The 21,887-nt window shown below is 38.2% G+C and overlaps 1 protein-coding gene across 3 annotated transcripts in view; it reads left to right on the top strand.

The window, feature by feature from the left end:
- EEFSEC (eukaryotic elongation factor, selenocysteine-tRNA specific) overlaps positions 1–21,887 on the top strand; it is a 128,766-nt gene that overhangs the window by 16,270 nt on the left and 90,609 nt on the right. For all 3 annotated transcript variants that reach the window (XM_056336808.1, XM_056336806.1, XM_056336807.1), the window contains exon 2: positions 18,724–18,931. In XM_056336808.1, the coding sequence (XP_056192783.1) occupies positions 18,724–18,931 (208 nt within the window). The remainder of the gene's footprint in view (positions 1–18,723; positions 18,932–21,887) is intronic.

Genomic DNA, 21,887 nt, shown 5'->3' on the forward strand with positions numbered 1-21,887 from the left:
CACCTTGTTTTGCGTTTATCTGTGAAGTGCCATGCACGCTTGCAGCTTTGTAGAGGTAACGGTTCAGAGCCCGGTTGGTTCCATGTAGCTTCATAGGAATGAACTCTGTAAGGAAGCTTGCATGATCAAGGTCCAAACTAGTGCAAACTCAGACCAGGGCTGTATTTTGCTCCTTAGTTGGCTACAAAACTTCATCCACGTGAGTATCTCTTAAGTAATAAAGTAAATAATTTAGAGTGTTTTTAAATTTTTTTTTAAACTAATTCCAAATTTCACTGGAAGAGTATATCTTTTTGTGACACTACTGTCAAATTTTTTCTTAAAAACCATCTGTTTATAAATCTTGATGCCTTAGCTTTCTCACTTTCCCTCCTCTTAGTACTGTTGAAAACATTTATACAAGCATTGCTACTCTCTCTTATCTCTGCATGATTATAGATCATAAAATTTCAGCTCCTCTTAATACAGCATAAATTATAGTCTTGGCAAGAATTGTGTCTAGTTTTACTTAGTAATTAGACTCTGCACTCCTTTCCTAGTTTATAGTGAGCATCACCTTTTATTATATTGAGAATGTATTAATGCGAAACACAAATATCATACAACCTGCAGTATCTGGAGTGCTTTGTGGCGTTGGCAATTTAGATAGTATATCCAGCATGATAGTTTGTTTTGTCCTGAAGTAGTGGGATGTGAGATTTACATGACTATTGACCTCTTGGGACCACTCTGAAATAAGGTGTGTATCTTGTGCAATCCTAGTCAGCAAAACTTTAAATAAAAATAAATACGCTGTCAAAAGTCCTTCTGTTGGGCTGGCAGGAAGGATGAAATAGTACCATATGCTTGATAATGGCTTCCTCGGAAGCTGTCCTCTGGCACAATCTGATGTGACTTGGTGGAACGACAAGCTATGCAGAATGCTTGTTATTGTCACAATTTGATATTGTATTATTAGTCGAGGCCTGATGTCTGCTGTGGACTGAAGACTAGAGAACAGGGTACAAAATAAATCTTTCTGGAATTTGAGTGGTGAGTCAAATTTATCTTTTAAAACAAACAGAAGTTACAGCCTCTTTGAATGTTGAAGACTCTGTTAAAGCGAACTGAGAATAAACCAACAGACCACTGCTGTGAATTTGGTTTCAAGTTTTAAGGTTGCAGTGGTTTTTCCTCATAAAGACTTTCCTTGGTAGTGCAATATTAACTCTTAACACCTTAGCAAGAACAATTTATTGGCAATGCTAACTCTTCAGCTACTCACCTCTTAATCTGAAACTTGTAAATTAACAAAGCACCTAATATTCCATCATTGCAGCAAGGTAGGTTAAGTGCTGGCTAGACTGTCCAGAAAAATTTGTCTTCCGAAGTATTGCCGTTTACTTTGGCTCTGGTTATCTGTGACAATGCAGAGAATGAAAGTGTCCTATTTCCCAGAGTTGGCATCCTTAATTTAATTGTGTGTGACTGATTTGTTTTAGAGATTTCTTTCTTCCCATGTGCCGTACTGCTATAGCTGTATAGTCATGCAGGTGCTTCAAATAAAACTTGGCACAAAACCTGAGATTGCTTGCAGCATGTCTTTCTTGACAAGCTTTTTTTACGTGGATGTATTTTTTCATCCTTGATGCAACACTGCTGTTCTGTAAGGGTTCTAATTCTTGTTGGTATTTGGTAGATGGTAAAGGTTTGAAAGTTAGAGTGTTAGTGTTAGAATTCTTGTAGAACTGCATATCGTGAAGTTGAATTAATTTCCCACTTTGCGTGTGGATGGAGTTGTATGCTGAAGTATATGATACAAGGAGCAATATAATTATTATTCTGTCTTTATTTTACCATTTGGTTACATGCTGCAGCAGGAATACCAGTGCAACAGTTTTCTGCACTACTGTCGCAGAAACCAAGAAACTCACATCAAAGTAGGGGTTCACCATGCTCCAAAGTACAGAAGACTCTGAAGGCTAAGTGTAGTATAGTCCTGATAATCTGAGGTAGCCACCTTTCTTTTCTAACTTCCCACTAGATATTGGTAGCTCTTTCAGTCGTTCTGGATTGAACTGCTTGGCAGAGAAGCAAAGCTGTGGTTGAATGCATGAGATACTAGTGTTGGAGATTTAAACTGAAATAGGCATGTTTATTGCTGTCGGTTCTAGCGGGTTTCTTCTTTGTTCCTTGTTTTCCCTCTTCCTTTGATTCTTAATTGTAGTGAGATTTGCTCTTCCTTGACTGACATAACTTTCAAACCTTATCCATAGCATTCTGTCAATGCAGGTTACTTAGCTCTACAGCCTTGATGTCATTCCATGGCTGGGCACCATGTTCATCTTTTGGGCAAGATGTTATGGCTCCTGGTCAACTCCGGGGTTCCCTTCGAGAAGAACTTCCTGACCCTTTGTACTTTGTACAGTATCTGCCTCGTGGGCGGACTGTGGAGCCATTGTCTGGAATGCGTGTCTAATGTGTTCCACTCGGACCCTCAGTTCATTCCATAATGTTAGCTTTAATTGGCTGTTTTTAAACTTTCATGTACAATTTGGTTGTACATGGTAAATTACCACCCTCTTTGCCTTTTCCTAAGAGCAAGAAGCTAGAAACTAGGCTGTGCTTTCCCTTGTTGCCTTTTACTATTGCCCTTCAGCTCTTTTAGAGGTAGCACTGGTGGGTAGTGTTTCTGTCAGAGGGCAGACCTTTTTTTATTAGTGGTTTTTTTCCTGTAATCTCCCAAAGGCTATACTTTTTAAACATTGCATTGTATTTTTTAACTGGCTTCTGCATTTGAAAATTTTTAAATAATTAATATTTGTTGTCCAAAGAAGTATCTTTAATAGCTGTTGCCTAGATCTTAGTGTGCCCCAGTGTGTGTCCCTTTTATCTTTTTTAGATATTCATATATTTTAATTTCCTTGTTTGTTCATATGAGAGCTTCGGGACAGAATCAGTCATATAACCAAGGTTTGTCTTTACTGCATAAGAATGCTTTTGTATGTGCTTCTGAAGTGTCAAAATTTATGGCATGAGCAGAATAATAGTCTCTGCTATTACACAGGTTTCATCCAGGCTTAAATACTTGATCGGAGCATCAGCAGAAGCTATTTTTGAGAAAGATGGGTAGTTTGGTTACATGAGGAAAAAAAAGTTGGCAGTACTGCATACAAAACAAATTTTGCAGTTCAAGCTCAAAACAGTGATGAGTCTCTTGTTCGTACTTGGTATGAATAAAGTAAAACAAAGCCTGCCTTTATCCTCCATAACAGGCTTATGAGCTCATGTTTCGGCTTTTCCTTTCCCCTCCCTTTCTGACATGGACTGTCTTTTTTTTTTTTTTTTTTTTTTTTCTTTCCTAAACAGTCAGTAACTCTCTGCAGTATTTTTAATCTCAACAAGACATCCAGTGGCTGATGATGCAAAAGCGTTGCATCAACAAAGAGGGGACGATAGTCAGAGCATTCCAGGTCTGACATTTTTGGCCAAGGAGCTGTGTATTGTGGCTACTGATTCCTCCCAGCACAGCATGCTTGCTTCAGGCAGGAGACTACATTTCATTGACTCCTGTTGTGTGCCTCCCTGCTCCTTATTTTAGGCTTCCCCAAGAAGTTATGACTGGGAGTCTCATAGTTTTAGATGAAAGAGCCTGTTGTCTTGTTGAATTATCTCCTTTCTGTCTATATCTAAAGCAAAGCTGGCAGGTAAAAAAAAAGATATGGTCAAACAAAAGCTCTGTTATAGTATCATCTTGGGCTGGATTAGAATAAAACTGAGAATGATCGAATGCGTTTTTATGTGTTTGTTTAGACTGCTTGTTTACCTCTAGTCCATTAGCACCTGGGAGTGGTACTGGACTCACTGCATTCAGCTTCAGAGGGGTTCCTGGGTGCTGGTGGGGTCTAACCCACAAAAATCTGTTCACTGAAATAAATAACAATAAGTATTTCCCCTTTTAGATTAAAAATTGTCCTTTCACAAATTGTGTATTATAGAATTTTAAAATAATATACATGTGTAATCATGGATATTGAGTAGTCATAAGCATATTGTACTCTTGGATTTTTTTTGAGATAAAATTGGGTTTAAAACCTAAACCACTTTAAATTTTTAATACTGTAATGCAACATTTTAAGCTAATGACTTTTTTTATGACCGAAGCGAATGCAACTTGTGAACCTTTTTGTTCACTAAAAGTATAGCAGATACCTTTAAAAATGGGTTTAAGAAGTTCCTCATGACAGCTAGACTTCTTGAATCCATATGAAAAATCTGCCTAGATCACATAATTTAGCCTTGCGGCACTGGTTTTGTTCTGCAAATAAACTATCAGAAATTGATTTATAAGCTAGTTGTTTCATAGATGTGCCTGTTTGTTATGTATGATTGTTGCTGTTGTAGTTTGTGTTCCTTCACAGCATAAAGCCTTCAGACATCTTTTCAGTTGTGTCTGTTAAACTGTTACAATCAGGTACTTCTAGTCATGAATTTTTCCCCAGTTTAATAAAGGCAACGTGGGGTAAAATTTGTTGATTTCTACCTGAATGCATCATTAACCATTACAAGAGGGGAAATTAGGGTATGGGCTTGGTGTCTTTTTTTTTTTTTTTCTTTTGGTAAATCTTATTTTTGATGCAAAGGCAGTTCTGTCGCCAGCCAGTCCAGCATGCGTAGACTCTCCCCCCCATCATAAAACAATGAGCACATTCAGGCACAACTCGTGTTTTCAGTTATTAAAAAACGGAGCCGTCTGTCTCTGCCTGTGACTTTAATCTTTAAGCCTTTATTCCCTGTACCCCACCCCCTCTTTCTTTCCCCAACCTTTTGTTTGTGAAGTGCAGAGCTACAGGATATGTGGGCCTGGAGTTTCTGAATGTATTGTACATTCCCCTGGCAATTACAGATGTTTATAACCCTGACTGATGTTATTTCAGTATTGTGGAGGGTGAAGAGAAAATTAAAGAATGCTTTTTTTCTTTGCTCCTGGCAGTCTTTAATTTTTTTTTTTTTTGAGGGGAGGGAAGAAGAAGAAAAATGTAAACTCTTAATTTCTTTTAAAAAATGTTGTTCAGCATCCTCAGATGGAACCCATCTGAAAGGTGTGCATGAATCTTCCCATAGCCTACTGTAACTCTTCTGTTGGGACAGTGCATTGCATGCGGTATTGTAAAAAAACTTAATGGTACTGGATTTTAGTACAAAATAAGATCCTTGGTGTGAGGTCCATGACCTTTGGGTACTTTATTTCAAAGACAGAGACAAGGTATCTTAGGACTTGAAATGCTTTAAGAGTAGACTCACCTTAATTTGTTTCCAGCTTTACATGGAAACTGGGTTTTCCTTTTTTGTAGAAGAATGATTTAGAATCTGTTGGACTGGAGACTTACTTGTGGACTGGCGACTTGCAGAACTGTTCAAGAAAATTTCTATTTGTTAGTCTCATAGAAATATGCTCTTGATCTGTACAAGGTTTAAAATCAATTTCTTATTGGTTTCTTGAGCTATCTAAAGCTGCAGGTGTGCTATAAGATTAATGTCCTTGAATTGACAGAGAGGGGAAGAGAAGGTAGTAGCAAATCTCTGTAATCAAAGTGTTAATTTGTGTGTTTCTTGGAGACCCCTGTGCATTTCATGATCTTCAGGCTAGTTGGCCTAAAGCATTGCATTTAAGTAGAGAAAACTTTAATTAGAGTTGTGAATTTCAGGGTGGTTCAGCAGTATCTTTAAGGTAAAACTTTCATACATACACAGTTTTCTGACTGCATGCAAACTGCTGTTTGTAGCTGTGCAAGTTCAGAGTTGCATGTCTAAATGTATATTCAGACCTGTATAGCTACACCTAGTGTGATGATAGTCCTTTTTTGTGACTTTTGCATGAAACTTCTTGTTGGCTGATCTTTCAAAGATATAGCAGAAGAATGAGCAAGAATTCACAGTGAGATATTCTTTGGCTAGGCAGGACTTTAAGAAGTTAACACAAAAGATAGCAAAAACATCTTACTGTCATCTAATATGAAGCTGACTGAAATATGCTTGAAGAAATTCTAACAGACATTCTAAGATGTTTCTAATTCAGTAATTCTCTTAAGCACCCAGAGGGAGGCAACAGATGCTCTGTAGTGACAATTCTCCAGCCCTTTGGGAGGAAAAAAACCTGGCTGGTCATTAAGCATAGCTCATTCTCTTTATCCTGAGATAATCAAGTACTCAGGTTGTGTGTTGCTTGTGTAAGGATTTCTGAAATGTGCTATCTTTTTTTGTGTTACAAGGCCGGGCATGGATGTGATTGAATCCTAGATATGCTAGCATAATGATACCATCTTGTAAGTATTTTAAAAGAACTTGGAAAGATGAAGAGCTGAGTGTGAAATAGCACTGATACAGAATAGAATTTACAGAAACTCACTGACTGCTGTTCAGGTGTCTGGCCTTTCCCCTCTCCAAGTCCAGTACTGGGCCTGTATGTAATAGTATATTCAAATACATACAGAAATAAGAGCACATTGTTCAGGAAACATTTCGGTCAGCTGTGCTGTTCTTGGAAGATGTGTGGGTTAAATTTTCTGAAAAGTTAATACAGAAGTTCACTGCCTGAAGCACGAACTGGTTTGAAGGAAAATGTGTGCATGTAGGCACTGTTCGCCTGTTTATGTACTGCTCTCCCTGAAACACTATCAAGTGATTCCAGTCATCTTTAATGTACCACTTTTCTCTTTCCAGTACAAACCTGGTTTCGTATGACTGTTGTAACTCATAACAATAGGCATACAGGTATATCCTACTGTAGGCTGAAGCCTTAGGATCCTGTAGTATCAGGGAGGTAGCAGGAATTTCTGTGGCTGTAGGTACTGCAGAGGCTTTCATTCGCTATTTGTCTCCATGTGCCAGTGTTTATCATTAGCGAAATGTCAGGTGTAACTTTCCTGAAGCTGGGAATTGTCTGTTTCTGTCTGGTGTGAACTGAGTTTTTAGAGATGGAGCAGAAGACTTCAGATGTGTGGAAATCTGGCAGAACTGGGAATGGGCTTATGTCCTCATTCATGCAGGTTCAGTGCCTTCGTAATTCTTCCAGATGCTTGATTCTTTTTATACTGTTTAGCCACTGTTTTCTCCTTCTGATCTTGGAAATAGCTTCAAAGATGATGTCTGTACTCTTTGAGGGATGGAGTGGGCAGAATGGTCATACCTTGTAGTCATATTTTTTGCAACATATTTAGCATTATCATATGCAAATACGTTTACCTTTTTTTGGGCTTTGAAACCTGGCGGGAGATCTTGTAGAGAGCAAATGTAAAGCTGATATGAGTAAAGACTATAAAAAGGGTATTTTTTTTTTTACATGTAGTTTCCTCTAACCTGTTTGCTTTTCAATGTTTACTGTAAAGACTTTATGGACCTTCAGGAACCATTTATGGTCACTATGTGAGGCTCAAGTGAGATGTTACATTAATTCTTCAGAGCAGTGCAAAAACACACATGGCCTTGACACCAAAGCGCAATACCTGTGAATAAGAAGTCTGAAACTTGAACTAATCATTCATCAGGACATGGGAAAGTTTACTAGGACCTTGAGCGCACAATATCATCTGGGGAGGTCAAAGCGAGGTTCTACAAATATCCATCTTTTATTTTGCACCTTTATTTTTCCTGAAGCATGAACAACATAGAGTGTTGATTTACTGTACAACTTACTGCCACATTGTTTCGGAAACCGTGTTTTATGAACTCAACAACGCTAGATGGAAGGAACAGGGCACTTCATTGTGAACCTTGAAGTTTTTGAGTCTGACATGAACTAGTGGAATTATAGGTGCCATTTTCGTATGTCATTTGGGAGCCCAGAAATTTGACATGACTTTTTCTTGTGTAGATGTTCTATGGTCTGGGTGCCAAATTATGGAACCGAACCTCTTTGTGCTAGGGGTAATACAGGGATGTAGCACAAAAAGAAAGTTACAATGCAGATGGAAACCACTTGGTTTCTTCTGTGCATTGTTTTGCTTTCAAGTGTATGAAATAACAGTTTTTCCTACTGTATGCTGTGGATTGTATTCCAAGGATGATGGGCTTTATAATGCTGTTCAGCCTAAAATTTTAGGTAACTTCCACTCTAGTTTTTTGTAGCATCCTAAATATTTAACTTTCCAGCTTTACTGGTATTTGTATTTGCATATACACATATATGAATGACACTTTAAAAAGTTAATGTTTGCTAACTAATTCACAATTTATGCACTTTAGACTTCAAGCCAAGAAAGAGAATAATGCAGCTGAAATACCATGGTGTTGTGTAATTCAGCAAACGCTGACTTTTTTTGTAGCAGTCATCTGTGTCTACTTAGAATGATTGTTGCTTTTTCAAGATATGTAGGTATTTTTTAAACCCTACCACAATTAATGTTTTCAGACTTAAAATAAATGGAGGTCTCTTCTGGACTCTATTCAGTTTGTGCCTTGTCAATATAGAAATTCATATCTAGTAATAGGTGATATTGCAGAATAGGATTTTGCTACGTATGTAAGAAGGATGATATCTTCTCTCATGTGGTGCTTTACTTCCATTTTTATACATGCTACGTATTACGTAGCATTTCTTGTTACAAGGATTATTTACTTTACTATAGATAATGAGGGGAGAGTGGTTTTTTTTTTTTGGTGGTGATTTTCTGATTTTCTTCAGAAATATTTTGAAGAACAGGAATTGAAATGCCAGACCCTAGTAGTTACTCAGCTAATTTGGTACGTTTTCTTTGGCAACAGTCAAAGCGAATGTTTCAGAGGGTCAAAGCAAGAAAGTCAATGATGGAATGAAGTGTCCTTTGCTTTAAGCTTCATCCTAATGCCTTTTACACAGGGTGAAACCATAAATGTTTTATAAACAATGAAAATTCATCTAGCTGGATGTAGCTTTAAAAATCTTAATTGTGTAAATATCAAATCTGTATTTTCATTTGTCTGAAGCCAAATGGTGTCTGGCAGCACTGAGTTCAGGTTTGTTGGCATTTACCATTATATAATTGATTGTGCTCTTTTATTAGAGGTGTTCTATTTCTGTTCTCTTGCTCAGCTTTGTGTGCTTTTGTCATTGCATGCTGTTAACATGGATTTTTCTTAGTAAATGAAATTGTATGTGAAGAACTTAACTGCATTTGTCTTGTCTCCTTTTTTTGAAGGTGCTTATTCTTCCAGATTCCTTTTTCAGTTAGTGATTAGATCTAAATGTGGTATTTTATTTCAATATTACATCACATATATAGTCTAATAGTTTTATCTTTTTTGACTGCTTCTAAACATAAAACAACTTTGCTTTGAACAGCATAGAATGACTGTGTCTTTTTGTAATTTTCTAAACTAATAGTGCTAGTTTTGTGTAAATATGCGTGTACTTAATAAGTTTCTTCCAACACTTCCAAACAATACAGTGACATTTATTCAGCTTTAAGTTTCTCTGAAATCCCTCAGGCTGCTGTCTTGTAAACAACTTGGCCTGCAGCAGCATCCCGTCCCTAGAAATGGGAGGCTGGCTTTGCTCTTTCCTTCTTTCCCCTTGCAGCTCCTGGCCGTTTGGTCCTGCTGCCTCCCTTGTGCCAACTCTGGCTCTGCCTGGAGCCCCCTGCATCAGCTGGGACACCTCCCTGGTCCAGAGGAGAGCTGTCTGGTGGTGCTGTGTCGGACTGACTGCTCTGAGCTTCAGCTTTGCCGTTCGTTGGACCCTCTGTGAACTGCGGGAGACCTGAATAGGCATGGTGTGGGGGAAGCGTCACTGGGAGCAGGAGCTTCCCAGCTGGCAGGGCTGCAGCCTCCATCACTGGGGTGTGCCAGAGCGAGTACCTTTTCAGTATGCTCCTCTTCACCGATGACTGCTTCTAGGTGGCTGACTATCTACAAATAGCGATGTAGATCAATGCAATAAAGTGTGGGATTGGCCTGGCTTGGAACTACATGGGTGGAAATGTCTTTTTGACTTGCATGTCTTATCTTTACAACAGAAGTAAAGGAAAAAATCTATACTGTCATGCCTCTAAAAGTATGCTTACAGTGAAATGAAGCATACCTTTCCTTGTCTGTAGAAGCATGTATCCTTAGCTGTGGCTGTTACTCATGCTGCCCTTGCTTATGTGCAGGCTGAGGGAAGCTTACTTGGCTTCTGTTTGTGTTGGGGACGGGGGAAGAAAGGTGTAGAAATTATTCTTTTGCCTAAAAAACATTCATAGTAATCTCTTTTTGGTAGTGATTTCTATTCGGGTGTCTTTGGAGGAAGGATTCTGTTTTATTGTGTGTATTTTTTTACAAAACTATGTGTAACTAACGTGTGATTTACTAGTGAATTATTCAGATTGTAATGAGAGCTTCCCATACTTGCCTTGTTTTGGAATGGTCTCTCTTCTGTAGTGATGGAAACTGCACAGGTGTTCAGACATTTCTCAGGTTGGTGCTTTTGATTTTCCTCATCAAAAGAAGAGTAAAGACCTCGGAACACATCTCTGTAACCTTCGCCGCTGACAGTGCAGTGCAAGCCTGTACTGTTCCCCAAACAAGCAAATCGGGGAGTCACTGGGATATAATGAGAGATACCAAGACAACAGGACAATGCTAAATTTCTCTGTGTCACAGGGTCAAGTGTATCCTTTTTTTCCCTCATGTTTTCAGAGTGCCCCATCTGAGCTTCCAGGCTGCCTGTGCTTGCCCGCTGTGGGCTGAGCACCCTGCAGCTCCCCTCGCAGCGCTGCTCCTGGCACAGGGGTCCAACAGAGTTCACTGTGTTTCAGACTGTAACCAGAAGCATGCAGTGAGAAAACTTATTCAAACTGTTATTTGCTTCGTAGTTGGACAGGGGGGGAAAAGCGGGCTTTAAAATAATTGGCCTATATGCGTAGCTGTTCTGTCCGAAGCTTGCCTTCCCATAATAATAACCTGGGTCTCCAGTCTCCAGGTGTCTCTAGAAAATGCGTACGGGCAAGTCTTGTTCTACACTCTAATGGTTTGTGTTTTTTCTTTGAAATGTTTTCCCTCTATAGCATTGTCTCCTCATAAAATAGTTCAAGTTGGAAACGACCTCTGGAAATCATCTGGTTTTACCCCTTAAAGTGGGCCAGCCATTTCTGAAAGTGAACCCCTTTAAGCTAGATCAAGTGTCCCAAAAATCATTTAGGGCTTCGTGGATGACCCAGTGTACAACACTTCTCCGAAGAAGCTAAAAGCAACATGGGACTCCTTACATTCTGTAAAGTCTTACAAAGGATCTCTTGATGACCTTTTCTCTTAGTGTGTTGTAATGCTTTTTTTGCAAGAGTTTTCACTGTAAGGTTTGTCACTGTAAGGTTTGTTTGGGTGTTTTTTTTCTTGGTAAGAAAAAAAATTATAATAATCTCATTCCTGTGTGCAATATTGTAATAGCTAGATCAGCATGTAATAATAAATTATTGGAAGATATGTCTCAGTCTGTCTTAGCGTGACCTTCATGGAGGCCTTAGCAGCTTTGTTCATGCTACTTCAGCATGGCCAATCAAGCTTATTTGACATAGTCGAATCATTATAGGCATTTCCTCCCTTTGAAGAGCACAGGCTTGTTTCTGATGCATAGTTAGAACGTATTCAAACAAGTAAGATCTTGGATGACTTGACAAAGGGGAGGGTAGAGGCCTTGATTGCCTTTATCCTCTTCAGGACAGTATTGCACACTTTCATCTGGGAGATGAATTATAAAGTGGGTTCTTTTGTGAGGTCTTTATTCCTTATTAGCAATTATCTCTTTGCATCGCTTACCGTTTGTAGTTGAGTTGAACTCAGGATTACTAATAAATAACTGTAAAAGACAGGTTATTTGACATAAGAAATGGGCTTAGAACTATGCCCTTGTGGTCATCCTGCTTTCTCTTTGTAGCTCTCAGTTTAGGAAGGACCTTAGTGGCTGTTTTTCATTTAAAGGGAATTTGCGCAACCAGCGGTTTCTTTACTGTTCAGAAATCAAATATAATGCATATAATTCTAAGCTTTACTATGCATTCAGAAAGAACTCTTCTGGGTTGCCAGGTGACCCTCGCTGTCAGAGATATTCCAGGTTATCCAGAGTTTGAAGCTGCACAGCTCCCTGTTTGGGCTTACAGCTGCTGAAATCTTTGGGAATTGGCATGCTTGGGAAATGGTGGTGGGATACTTGAACTCCATGAGTTCCTGTTCTTTTCAAAGTGTTTCCTAATGAAAGTTGTGGTATCAGTTTTGATCGATGATTTGCATTGCTTTACAGAGGGTTTCTTCATGTGTAATTCATGTGCTCCAGTTGTGTGTATGTCTCTTTCCCCCTTTGCACCTCCTATATCTGTTTAAATTTTGGAAGATTTCCTATCCTGTAAAACATCTTCTTTATTCATCACAATGCCTCCCCTAAAGTACCTAGCAAAATCCTGTGTGACTTGTAGCATCTCCCAAGGTGTTACTCTATATGAAAGCAGAGAATAATTTAGTTGTTTCTGAATAAAGATTCTTAACAAAACAAAAAAAATAGCAGAGGGGGCTGTGAAGGGGGAAGTTTCATACTCACTGCGTGATATAGACAATATTTCCTGAGACAGGAGATACTAACCTCAAAGAATTTAAAATAAAACATTGATTTTATTATTTTTTTTTGAAAGGGGAATAGGAGAGGCAAAAATGGTAGAATAGTCAGTCTTTTTATCCTATGTGCAGATGAAATTGATTAAACCTTAAAAACTCGCCTCAGTCCACCCGGTTTATTAATTGAAGAATTTCCTCTTCCCCAGAATGGGAAGTGCACATTAAAACAGAGCTTTGCCCCTGAGTAGCAATGATACTTGAGAACGGTACATTTTCTACAATCCTATTTTCTCTTCTGCACTAGAGGAAATCCTAACATGGTAAAAAGCATATTTAAAAAAAAAAAAAAAGTATGTTTAAGGAAGTCCTCTTTCATTTCCTTGTAAAGCATGAAATCAAATTATAGCTTATGGCCCACAATTATTTTACTTTTACATTTCAAATTCCATTTTCTGCTTCCTTTCGGTGCCTGTGAACAGAAGTTGTGCTGTTTGTGCAAAGTCAGCTAAAATGATTACTGCAAACAGGACAGGACACAGTAGGTTAAAGAAAACAGGAGTCAGAATCTGTGCCTGTATTCTGTGCTTGTGTGGCATGCAAAACCTCCCTCATTCACACAGGGACTTGACTGCTTCTTGTCTTCCCTCTACTAGTCCACGTTTTACTGTATGGAGCCAAGTCAGCTTTATATTGAAGGATTATGGGGAATCTAATGCAATACTAAATTTATGCTTGTCAAAATAGTACCTGTAAATGCTCTAATATTCTTGACCTACATTTGTTGAAAACAATTGAGATTCTGGGCATTTATTGAAAATGCCTTTGGTGTTCTTACTCCTTTCCAGTAAGGGTGAAATTGCTAGCTGGTTTAGTGCCTGGAGTTTATAACCGAATGGTTCTGAAAGTGGGCACAGTGCACATAAAATAGTAATTAGCTTTTGGAACTGATAAAGTAATATGAGAGGCTGAAATGTTTTGGAGTTTTTTTCCCTAGACCTAATTATGCTCTCTTTAACTTTGTGTAAATGTGGTGCTTTGCTGTATGGCTCCATTTACACACAGCTCAGTCTGGGAGTTTGGGTGTACGATTTTCAAGCATGCAACAGGCTGTACAAACGGAAGGTGTTTTGAGTTCATGTACATGCAGAACTGCAACAACTTCTGTGATTGAGGTTGAAGGAGATTTGTTATTTAAGATGTAATGTTCTGTTCCAAAATAAACATGGCAGATGTAGTGCTTTACAGATTTTAAATTTAGCCTGTAGATTGGGTACTCACAGGGTGTTTCCTTGTGAATACTGGTATAACAGATCTGTTTTTATCAATTGCATGTTTTTGTGTAAGGATATGAGACAGTGGCATGTGAACATTGCAGAGTTCGTTTACTTCAGCTTCGGTGAGCAAAATCAAGTCTGTTTTAAGTACATAAACTGTGTGGAAATCAAAGATGGGTATGATGCTACTCAACACATTTACAAGGAATGACTCTAATGCAGGGGGTGAAGGTCTGCAGCCTGGTTGTCTAGAACTCTGGATAGGCCTTTCTTCCTGTTTTGGTAAAGGTTTGAAGATATAATAAACAACATAAATGCAGAAAATGCAATAAACTTTTTCCTGAAGTTTAAAAGTTTGGCAATACATACTTTTTTTTTAAATGCATACTATTCTTATGGGTAATCTTGTCTTTTTGGGTGTACTCAGCAGCTGGCGAGTTCTTTCAGGGTCAAGAGTGAGATCTAGTTCTGAATGATGTGATGCGGTGGTGTCATTTTGCTCTTGCCTTGGAGAAATGGAGCTGATGGCCAGTTTAGGGAAACCGAGTTGCTGCCTTCAGCGCTTTTGAAACTTGTCTTAATATATGATATCTCTGATTCAACTAGTCCCATGAGCAAAAAGTAAAAATTTCTTTCCTGACATCTGCTCATAATCAGATACTCCCCAAAATTCAAAAGCAAGAGTGGGTTGGATGTGATTATTCAAAGCAGGGGCTAGACTTTTTCTTTTATTTTTCTTGATTTCTGTGAGTTCTGTGTTCCCTGTCACCTTTGTGGTACAAATGAGTGCTGCTGGTGCTGCTTGCAGTCTTTTCTCTGTGATGCGGTGCTGTTGGTTTAGTTGCATTTTCCCTGTATCTGGCTGTCATCCAGATTCTCTATGTTCGTGTGTTATCTTTCTTCTTTGTTTTTCTTCACTCAGACCATATACTTTACTTTGTGTTTTAGCTGTGGTTTAGCTGCTTATCTTGCAATATAATTCCCATCTTTCCCCACCCCCTTGTGTTTTCTGATGACAACTAGTTTGTTTCATTTGCTTTTTACAGGGCTATGGCTGAGCTGTATGTCATCACACAAAGGATACTCCAGCAGTTGATCTTTCATTTTGCAGACAAGTGAGAAATCACACATCAGGAGGACTCTTTTATCTTCCTGAATGTTCTTGAACACCTCTTTCATAGATGAAATGGCAAAGAAAAGGTTACACTGCCTGTTTTTTCTATAGGGAAAACTGTTTGAATACTTTAGTTTAACTTTATCATTGATTCTATATGACCTGCTTCAATGCAGATGAAGTATTTTTCTTGATTGTTGTACTTCCTTATATGCAGATGGATCCTTTGCATATGTGCCTGCTTCATTCAGATTAATTTCAAACCGTGTGCCTGCGTTGAGGGATTGAGGACACTCATCTCTTCCGTATCACTCTTCTTAACTGTGTAGGACTGTATCCTGTCCCCTTTTTTGAGCAAAAGCGAACAATGTGTTTCAGTTCTTCTGTGTTCCATTTCGCATGAGAGCCCATGGCAGGTATTCTGTGGTTGGATAGTGCAGGTTTATTGAGTGATATTGTCACCTTGTTTTGTTCTTGTTATTGACATCTCAGCTTGGTATGGCTGTAGTATTTTTATCCCTTAATTAAAAGGTCTTTCTAATGAGATTATGTATATAAGAATACTCTTACAATCCATCCTCATTTCACCTTTCCTAGTTAAATCTTGCTCTGCTGTAGAAAATTCTTTAGGAATGTTTTTCCTTTTGACTGAAATCCAGCATGGTAGCAAGTTGATTGCTCACAAGTGCCATTAAATAGTGAATATGAAATTAAACACATCGTGAGTCTGCTATTACTGTTTACATGCTATGAGGAAAAAGTGTACTGAATGAGATGTTCCATGTCCGGTGGTGGGTAGCATTACCGTTTTGTCACCTCATTACAAGTGAGCTGCCAACTTTCCTGATTAGAAATGTAACATTTGTGAATCTCTGTGCATTTTGTTTTGACTTCACTAGATGATTTCATTTTAGTATTTAATGAACTGTTATGCATAGATGAAGGGTAGCTAAGGAAATGGGTTCTAGAGTAAAAATGTAAAGCTGTCTAAGGAGAAGATTGAGGGATTGGGAAGAAGGTGAATTGTTAAAGATGGCTTATTGAACAGCTCAAAGAAGAGAGTTGAGGACCTAAATCTCAGCATTACATTTTTGCCTTGTTACCCAAGGGTCCTGTAAACTTGAGCAGTCATGTCTTGATAGGTGTGAGTGGACGTGTATACAACGTCCTCATGCCCTGGGGAGAATGCAGTTAAAATATTTCTGTCAGTGCTGTCCTGATCTTTTCCTTGGTTGCCCCACAGTTGAAGGGCAGCAGCTTCCCACCATGCTTGGGTGCCAGCTCTCCCCCTGCCGTGCTTTCAGTTCAGTCTTGCAACATCTCTTACACTGTGGCCAGTTAGTATGTTAAGGCTTTAGAGGAGGCGCAGTAGTTGTACTGAGGCACATATTTGCAAACTCGGGTATGCTGCTGTGCCTTGACTTGTAATATATTTTTGTTTGGAGTGTTGTGATTTTTTTTTTTTTTTTGGTGTTTCTGGAGTTTTTCCATGGACTGTTATTTTTCTTCTGTCCATCTTCCCTTTGTTATGAAATGCCCTGAGGTAGACATTTTTGATCTTCTAGCAACTAGGCTGATGATTTCTATGGCTTTTTTAAAGTCTTGCTATTGGATTCATAAATACAGCAATTACAAAGAAAATACTTGTAACAGATGTATTCAAAGCAGTTGATTTAGTGTTTCAAGATAAAGTGGCCCTTGTACTGAAACTGCATATAACTGTTTCAGTGCAGGTTTTGGCTCCTCTTGGAGGGGAGAGATATATTATGCATATTATCCACCACCCTTTTCAAAGCCAGATTTGGATCTGGTTGTTCTGAAGCATAAGGATTGCTGTATTCTAGTAGTCACACCAGTTAGCTAAAAAACTGCAGCATTTTTGTTCTACTAGATGCACTTTTTATAGTATTAGTAATCAATTTGACTTGATGGTTTGGTTCTAGTTATTAATTTCCATTCATTGTAAGGATGTTATCTGTGTAGTAAGAATTACTGTGTGGTATAGTTTAATAAAAAATACGAATGTCGTATTAAGTTTATACAACTGCTGTATATACTCACAAAAGTGCGTGCATTCAGGTTGCTAGATGTTTTGTCTCACTTGAATTACTTTCGTGCTGTTTGTTCCCATTGCCTCCTGTCCTTTAGGTCTGCACTTCTGTATGGTGGTGTAAGTCTGAGCTTTTTTGTACAGCCTTGATGATGCTTGTGTTATTCAAGCAACTTCTAAATTAACATAATTCTTGAAACGATGAAAACAAAAAATACTTTTGAAAATGTAAAGTCTATCTTCAGCTTTTCATGGAGAGATACTTGATTGGTGGAAAATCTGCAGTAGCTTTAGGAAGGTCATAATTATCTAGCTAGCACTCTGAAGGGTTTAGCATTCATTATTACAAGATGAAAGCTTTGTTAGGTTTAAAATAGTCATTTGTAACCATTTTTTTTTCCTTGTTGTAGCTTCCACCCACTCATTCACCCATGCACTTCAACCTCAGAATGATTTCCTATCCTGAGTTCATGGGAATTATGAACAAGGGTAGCTGTTGTCATAGCCATTGTAAAAGCTTAAGAAAAAAAAAAAAGTGGGAGGGAGGGAAGGTTGGAGAGGGCAAAGGAACAAGGAACAGTTGTATTGATTTCTTGTTCTTCTGGTCAAAAGCTTAAGGCAAGTATTAAAAGTACGTAAATTCGGAATGCTGCAATTTTGCATGATCTCTAGCTTCGATCGTCTTTCAAAATGGTTTTTGACTTACAACTTTCTGGTGCTTTAGCTTCAGATTTTGTTTGGGTTTTATGTTTAAATTTTGTCAGTGTTAAAGTCTTGCACTTTTTTTTTTTTGTATTTGGAGTATTTCAGTTACTAGGAATGAGACAGGAAAATTTTGAATGTAATTAGTGGAAGGCTGAACATTCATCAGAAGCTTCCTTGAAAACTAACCTAAATCCATGACATTCAGATTGCTTCAATCAAAGGATTAAGGGTTCATGACAACACCACTTTGAAAAATAAAATAAAAATAATCTATAAGCCTGATAGGTAACTTCAGCCTAAAATTTAGGAATTTTTTCGTGAAGAGATCTAAGAATCAGATCTGTTTATGGCTGTATGTGAAGTATTATATTCAAGTTACATAGATCTGAATTGGGAGCGAGTCATAATATATTGCAGAGTTTAAATCATCTCTTCCTCATATTGAGGGACTGTAGATATTTATTGAGACTTGGGATAAACCTGCCTCTAGTGGTGGTCATCTTGTTTTCACTTTTATGAAATTTTGAACTGTGAAATAAGAAATGGTGGGAAGCAGGTGGGGACTGAGGAATTGCAGATGTAGTTATGTGGCATGTAGTTGGCTCTTACAAGAGTTGCTCAGAGTGTGCAACTGCCTGTGGTGTTGTATGTTTCTTTGGCTGTGCTGTATTCTTGCTTAGCTTCTTAGATTGTCTTTTTGAATTGAGGCAAATATCATGCTTGTGTTGCTGCAAGGGTAATTTTTCTTTTTCTTTTTTTTTTTTTAAATGCAGTGGTAGTATCCTTAACTTCAACTATTAGTATGGAGGAATACGTAAACTATCACATGCTTCTGTAGTTTTTTTATGATCCCATGGTAGCATGTAATAGCTTAAGTTCCCAACGTCTTATTTTCAAACACAGCTGTGTTTGAAACTGATGCTTATTTTGTTCATATTCCTGGGCATTTGTACATATACTGACCATTTTTATGGAAACTGTTTGAGAAAATGATCCTTAATGTTTTTATGCTGCTGCAATATTGACTATGAATTCTCCTCCAGGTGCCCAGATTATTGATTTGATGATGCTTGTAATAGACGTGACAAAAGGGATGCAGACGCAGTCAGCAGAGTGCTTGGTAATTGGGCAAATTGCCTGCCAGAAGATGGTGGTAGTTCTGAACAAAATAGATCTCCTTCCAGAGGGGAAGAGACAAAGTGCCATTGAGAAGATGACTAAGAAAATGCAGAAGACCTTGGAAAATACAAAGTAAGTTAAAAGGAACATTAACAGCTAACTTGTAATAAAATGTTTAACAAAAACACTTCCCGTATTTCCCTTCCAACATGCCTCTAAACACATTGAGACACCTAGCAAAGATGATGAGAGCGGAAAGATTATCACAAACTCAAATGCAGTCTTGAATTTGCATCTGCAAATTTCACATGTAGACAAATACTTTCCTGTGATTAAGCTTTTCAGCTTAAAGGGCTGCTTGTGGTTCGGAGGATTGGATAAAACAAAGCCAGAATATCCAGGTGAAGACCTGTTGGGTGTTTGATTGGGTTTTCAGTCTATGAGCTTGCAACTTCTGTTGTGATCTGCAAGTCTTTTTCTTTCCAGAAGGAAGAGTGTGTTAGGGCTTTTCCTTAACTGAGGCTGAAAAATGTGATTTCCCCAACTAGGGAGAGCAGAATGGTTGGGATTTTATATAAAGTAATGTGACTCTGGCTGGGATGATGTTTGTCAGTCCTCTTTAGGTCAGTTAATTGAGGTACCTAATGAGCGAATGTGACAAGATTCGTGAGTGGAAATGTGGCTATTAGAAGTGGATAGATACAATAATACAATACAGACATGCTGTTTGTTTAGTGGTTACACAAACTGAAGCACAGCTTGCTTTGCCCAGAGAGATATGAGGATATAGCTGTTAGGTCACATTTTGGTTGGAAGAATCAAAAGAATAGAGCTTAGTGTACAGAAGAGAGAATTTCACCGGGACCAAAAAACCAGAGCTTGGTTGGATATGGCAGTTCCTGCTTACCTTATTTGAGAGGTAGTGTCCCTTTTCAACTATGCAACTCTCACAATAGTGACCACAAAGATGTTGGTGTCTTTCCAGCTCCTGTGTTGTTGGGTCCATTCATTGTGCTGGGAATGGTACAGAGAGGTAACCAAGACAGTTAAATTCTCTTGTGAACTTAGAATCCTACAACTTTCAGTTCTCTCTGGCAACTGTTGATTTAAGAGCAAGTAAATACAGGGTGGCTTGGTTTTCTCTGTAGGTTGCTTCCCTTTGTTTTAGGGCAGATGGAGAAAGGAGACCCCTGAAGTATATCAAAGCATTTTGGATCAACAGTTTTTTGGTAGCTGTGAGCTTGTTGATCAAATTCATAGGTAATCCCAATGGAGATAGCACTGAGATAGTAAAGTTAGGAGAACTTTAGACATAATTATCCAATGACTTATGATTTTATTTGGTTGTTTGAAAGGTTAATATGTAGAATGTGAATTGACTATTAATAGTAATGCCGCTTATTTTGTATCTTTCTCATCTATACCAAGAATTTAATGATTAAGTGTTTAGCTTAATACTGCTGTTTTATTTTGTCCTCCTTTTTAAATTTGTTTATTCTTCTTGAATGGTAGTAATTGTTGCTGCAGGTGGTACTTCATTCTTGGTTTAGTCCAAGATCATATTGGAATGTTTTTTTGGGGAAAAAAAGACCTTTCTAGTTGCATATTCGTAAAAGGGAGACAGATTTTTGTAAGGAAGATGGTGTTCAGAAATACTTATCTACACTGTTTGAATTAAATCTTCTCTTTATATCCTGGAGTACAGATGGGTATTTACAGCATGTCTTGAAAACTAGTAGACTTTGTCAAAACTGAAGGGGGAGTGAGTTTTTGAAACAGTTGTTGTGCTAACCGTGAGGTCCTTGCCCCGGCCCCCTTTTTAAAAGAGAGATGTGAATCTGCTGATCACGAGAGCTGTGATTCTACCTAGAGAGAAACGGTCTTGTCATAATGCTTTAATTGCTTATTTGAACTCTGAATCCTAGAAATGCTCTTACTGGATTTCTGTGGTGTTCTCATAACAAAAAATGAGTTTTTGCATATGCAGTCTGTGCTTTATGGTGCTTTGAAAGCATTGCTGACCTGGGCTTGATTGTATAGCGCTTGTCCTGCGGTATCTCAGGCATGTGTTACTTCTTAACAGCCACTTTCCCATTTGACTTTGAATTTCCAAATACATGGATTTTAACTGTTTTTGTATTTCTAAACTACTCTTATTAGCAGGGCGTATGCTGAGACCATTTGACAGCTGCGTCTGATCCCAAACACTCAGCAATGAGGTATTTTCTAGGACCAGTTTACTTCATTATTATTTCTCTACACACACAGGCATGCATGCACAATTCCATAGCAGTAAGCAAATCTGAAGTCTGTTGCAGCTGTAGAGTAGGTGTTGCCATTGATGCTGGGGAAATTATTGTAGTGTTGTCAGGAGATTTCATGGAAGGTGAAAAATATAAGCAGAGGAGAGTAACTGTCATATATTTGAATAGTTTGACACTTGTAAATTTAACCTAATCAAAACTTGCTTGTTCCATGGATTGATACCAAAAGTAAAAGCAAACTGTCCCTATGAATAGAATTTCTATTTTTTTCCTATTTTTTTTGCACATGCCAGCTTTTATCTTTGTCCAGCAGGGTCTAAGCTCTGCTGACAATAAATCATGTGATGGAGAAAGAGTTTTAGTAGGGCTGAATCACGTTTAGACATGCCTCCAAAGGCAGTATATGATTATTCCAGTTTGTTCTGGTATGTGGGAAAAGGAGTAAAGCACCTGGTTCAGCATAAATTTCTATTTAGTCCAATACAGTGCCCTAAAGTACTTGTATGATAGTAAGTTTCCATAATTTTAATGGCTAATAACAGAAATTCAGTGTACTTTTTTATTACACCTTGTCCCTAGATGCCTCAGACTTATGTCATGTAAACAAAGAAAATACCTTATATGCTTGACTAAATGAGCTCCCTCTGTAGAACCCAACTTCCTTTTTTTTTTTTTTTTTTTTTAAAGTAATATCAAGGCACTGTCTCTATCTTCCAGTTCACTCCTGTATTGAGATAAAGTCTCTAGGGGTTGGGTGTAAAAAGGATGACCATGATAATTACTTTTCGTCTGAATCTGTTGCATAAGAGTCGAGTATCTATGAG

The sequence above is a fragment of the Falco biarmicus genome, chromosome 4 (assembly GCF_023638135.1).
Source record: "Falco biarmicus isolate bFalBia1 chromosome 4, bFalBia1.pri, whole genome shotgun sequence".
NCBI lineage: Eukaryota > Metazoa > Chordata > Aves > Falconiformes > Falconidae > Falco > Falco biarmicus.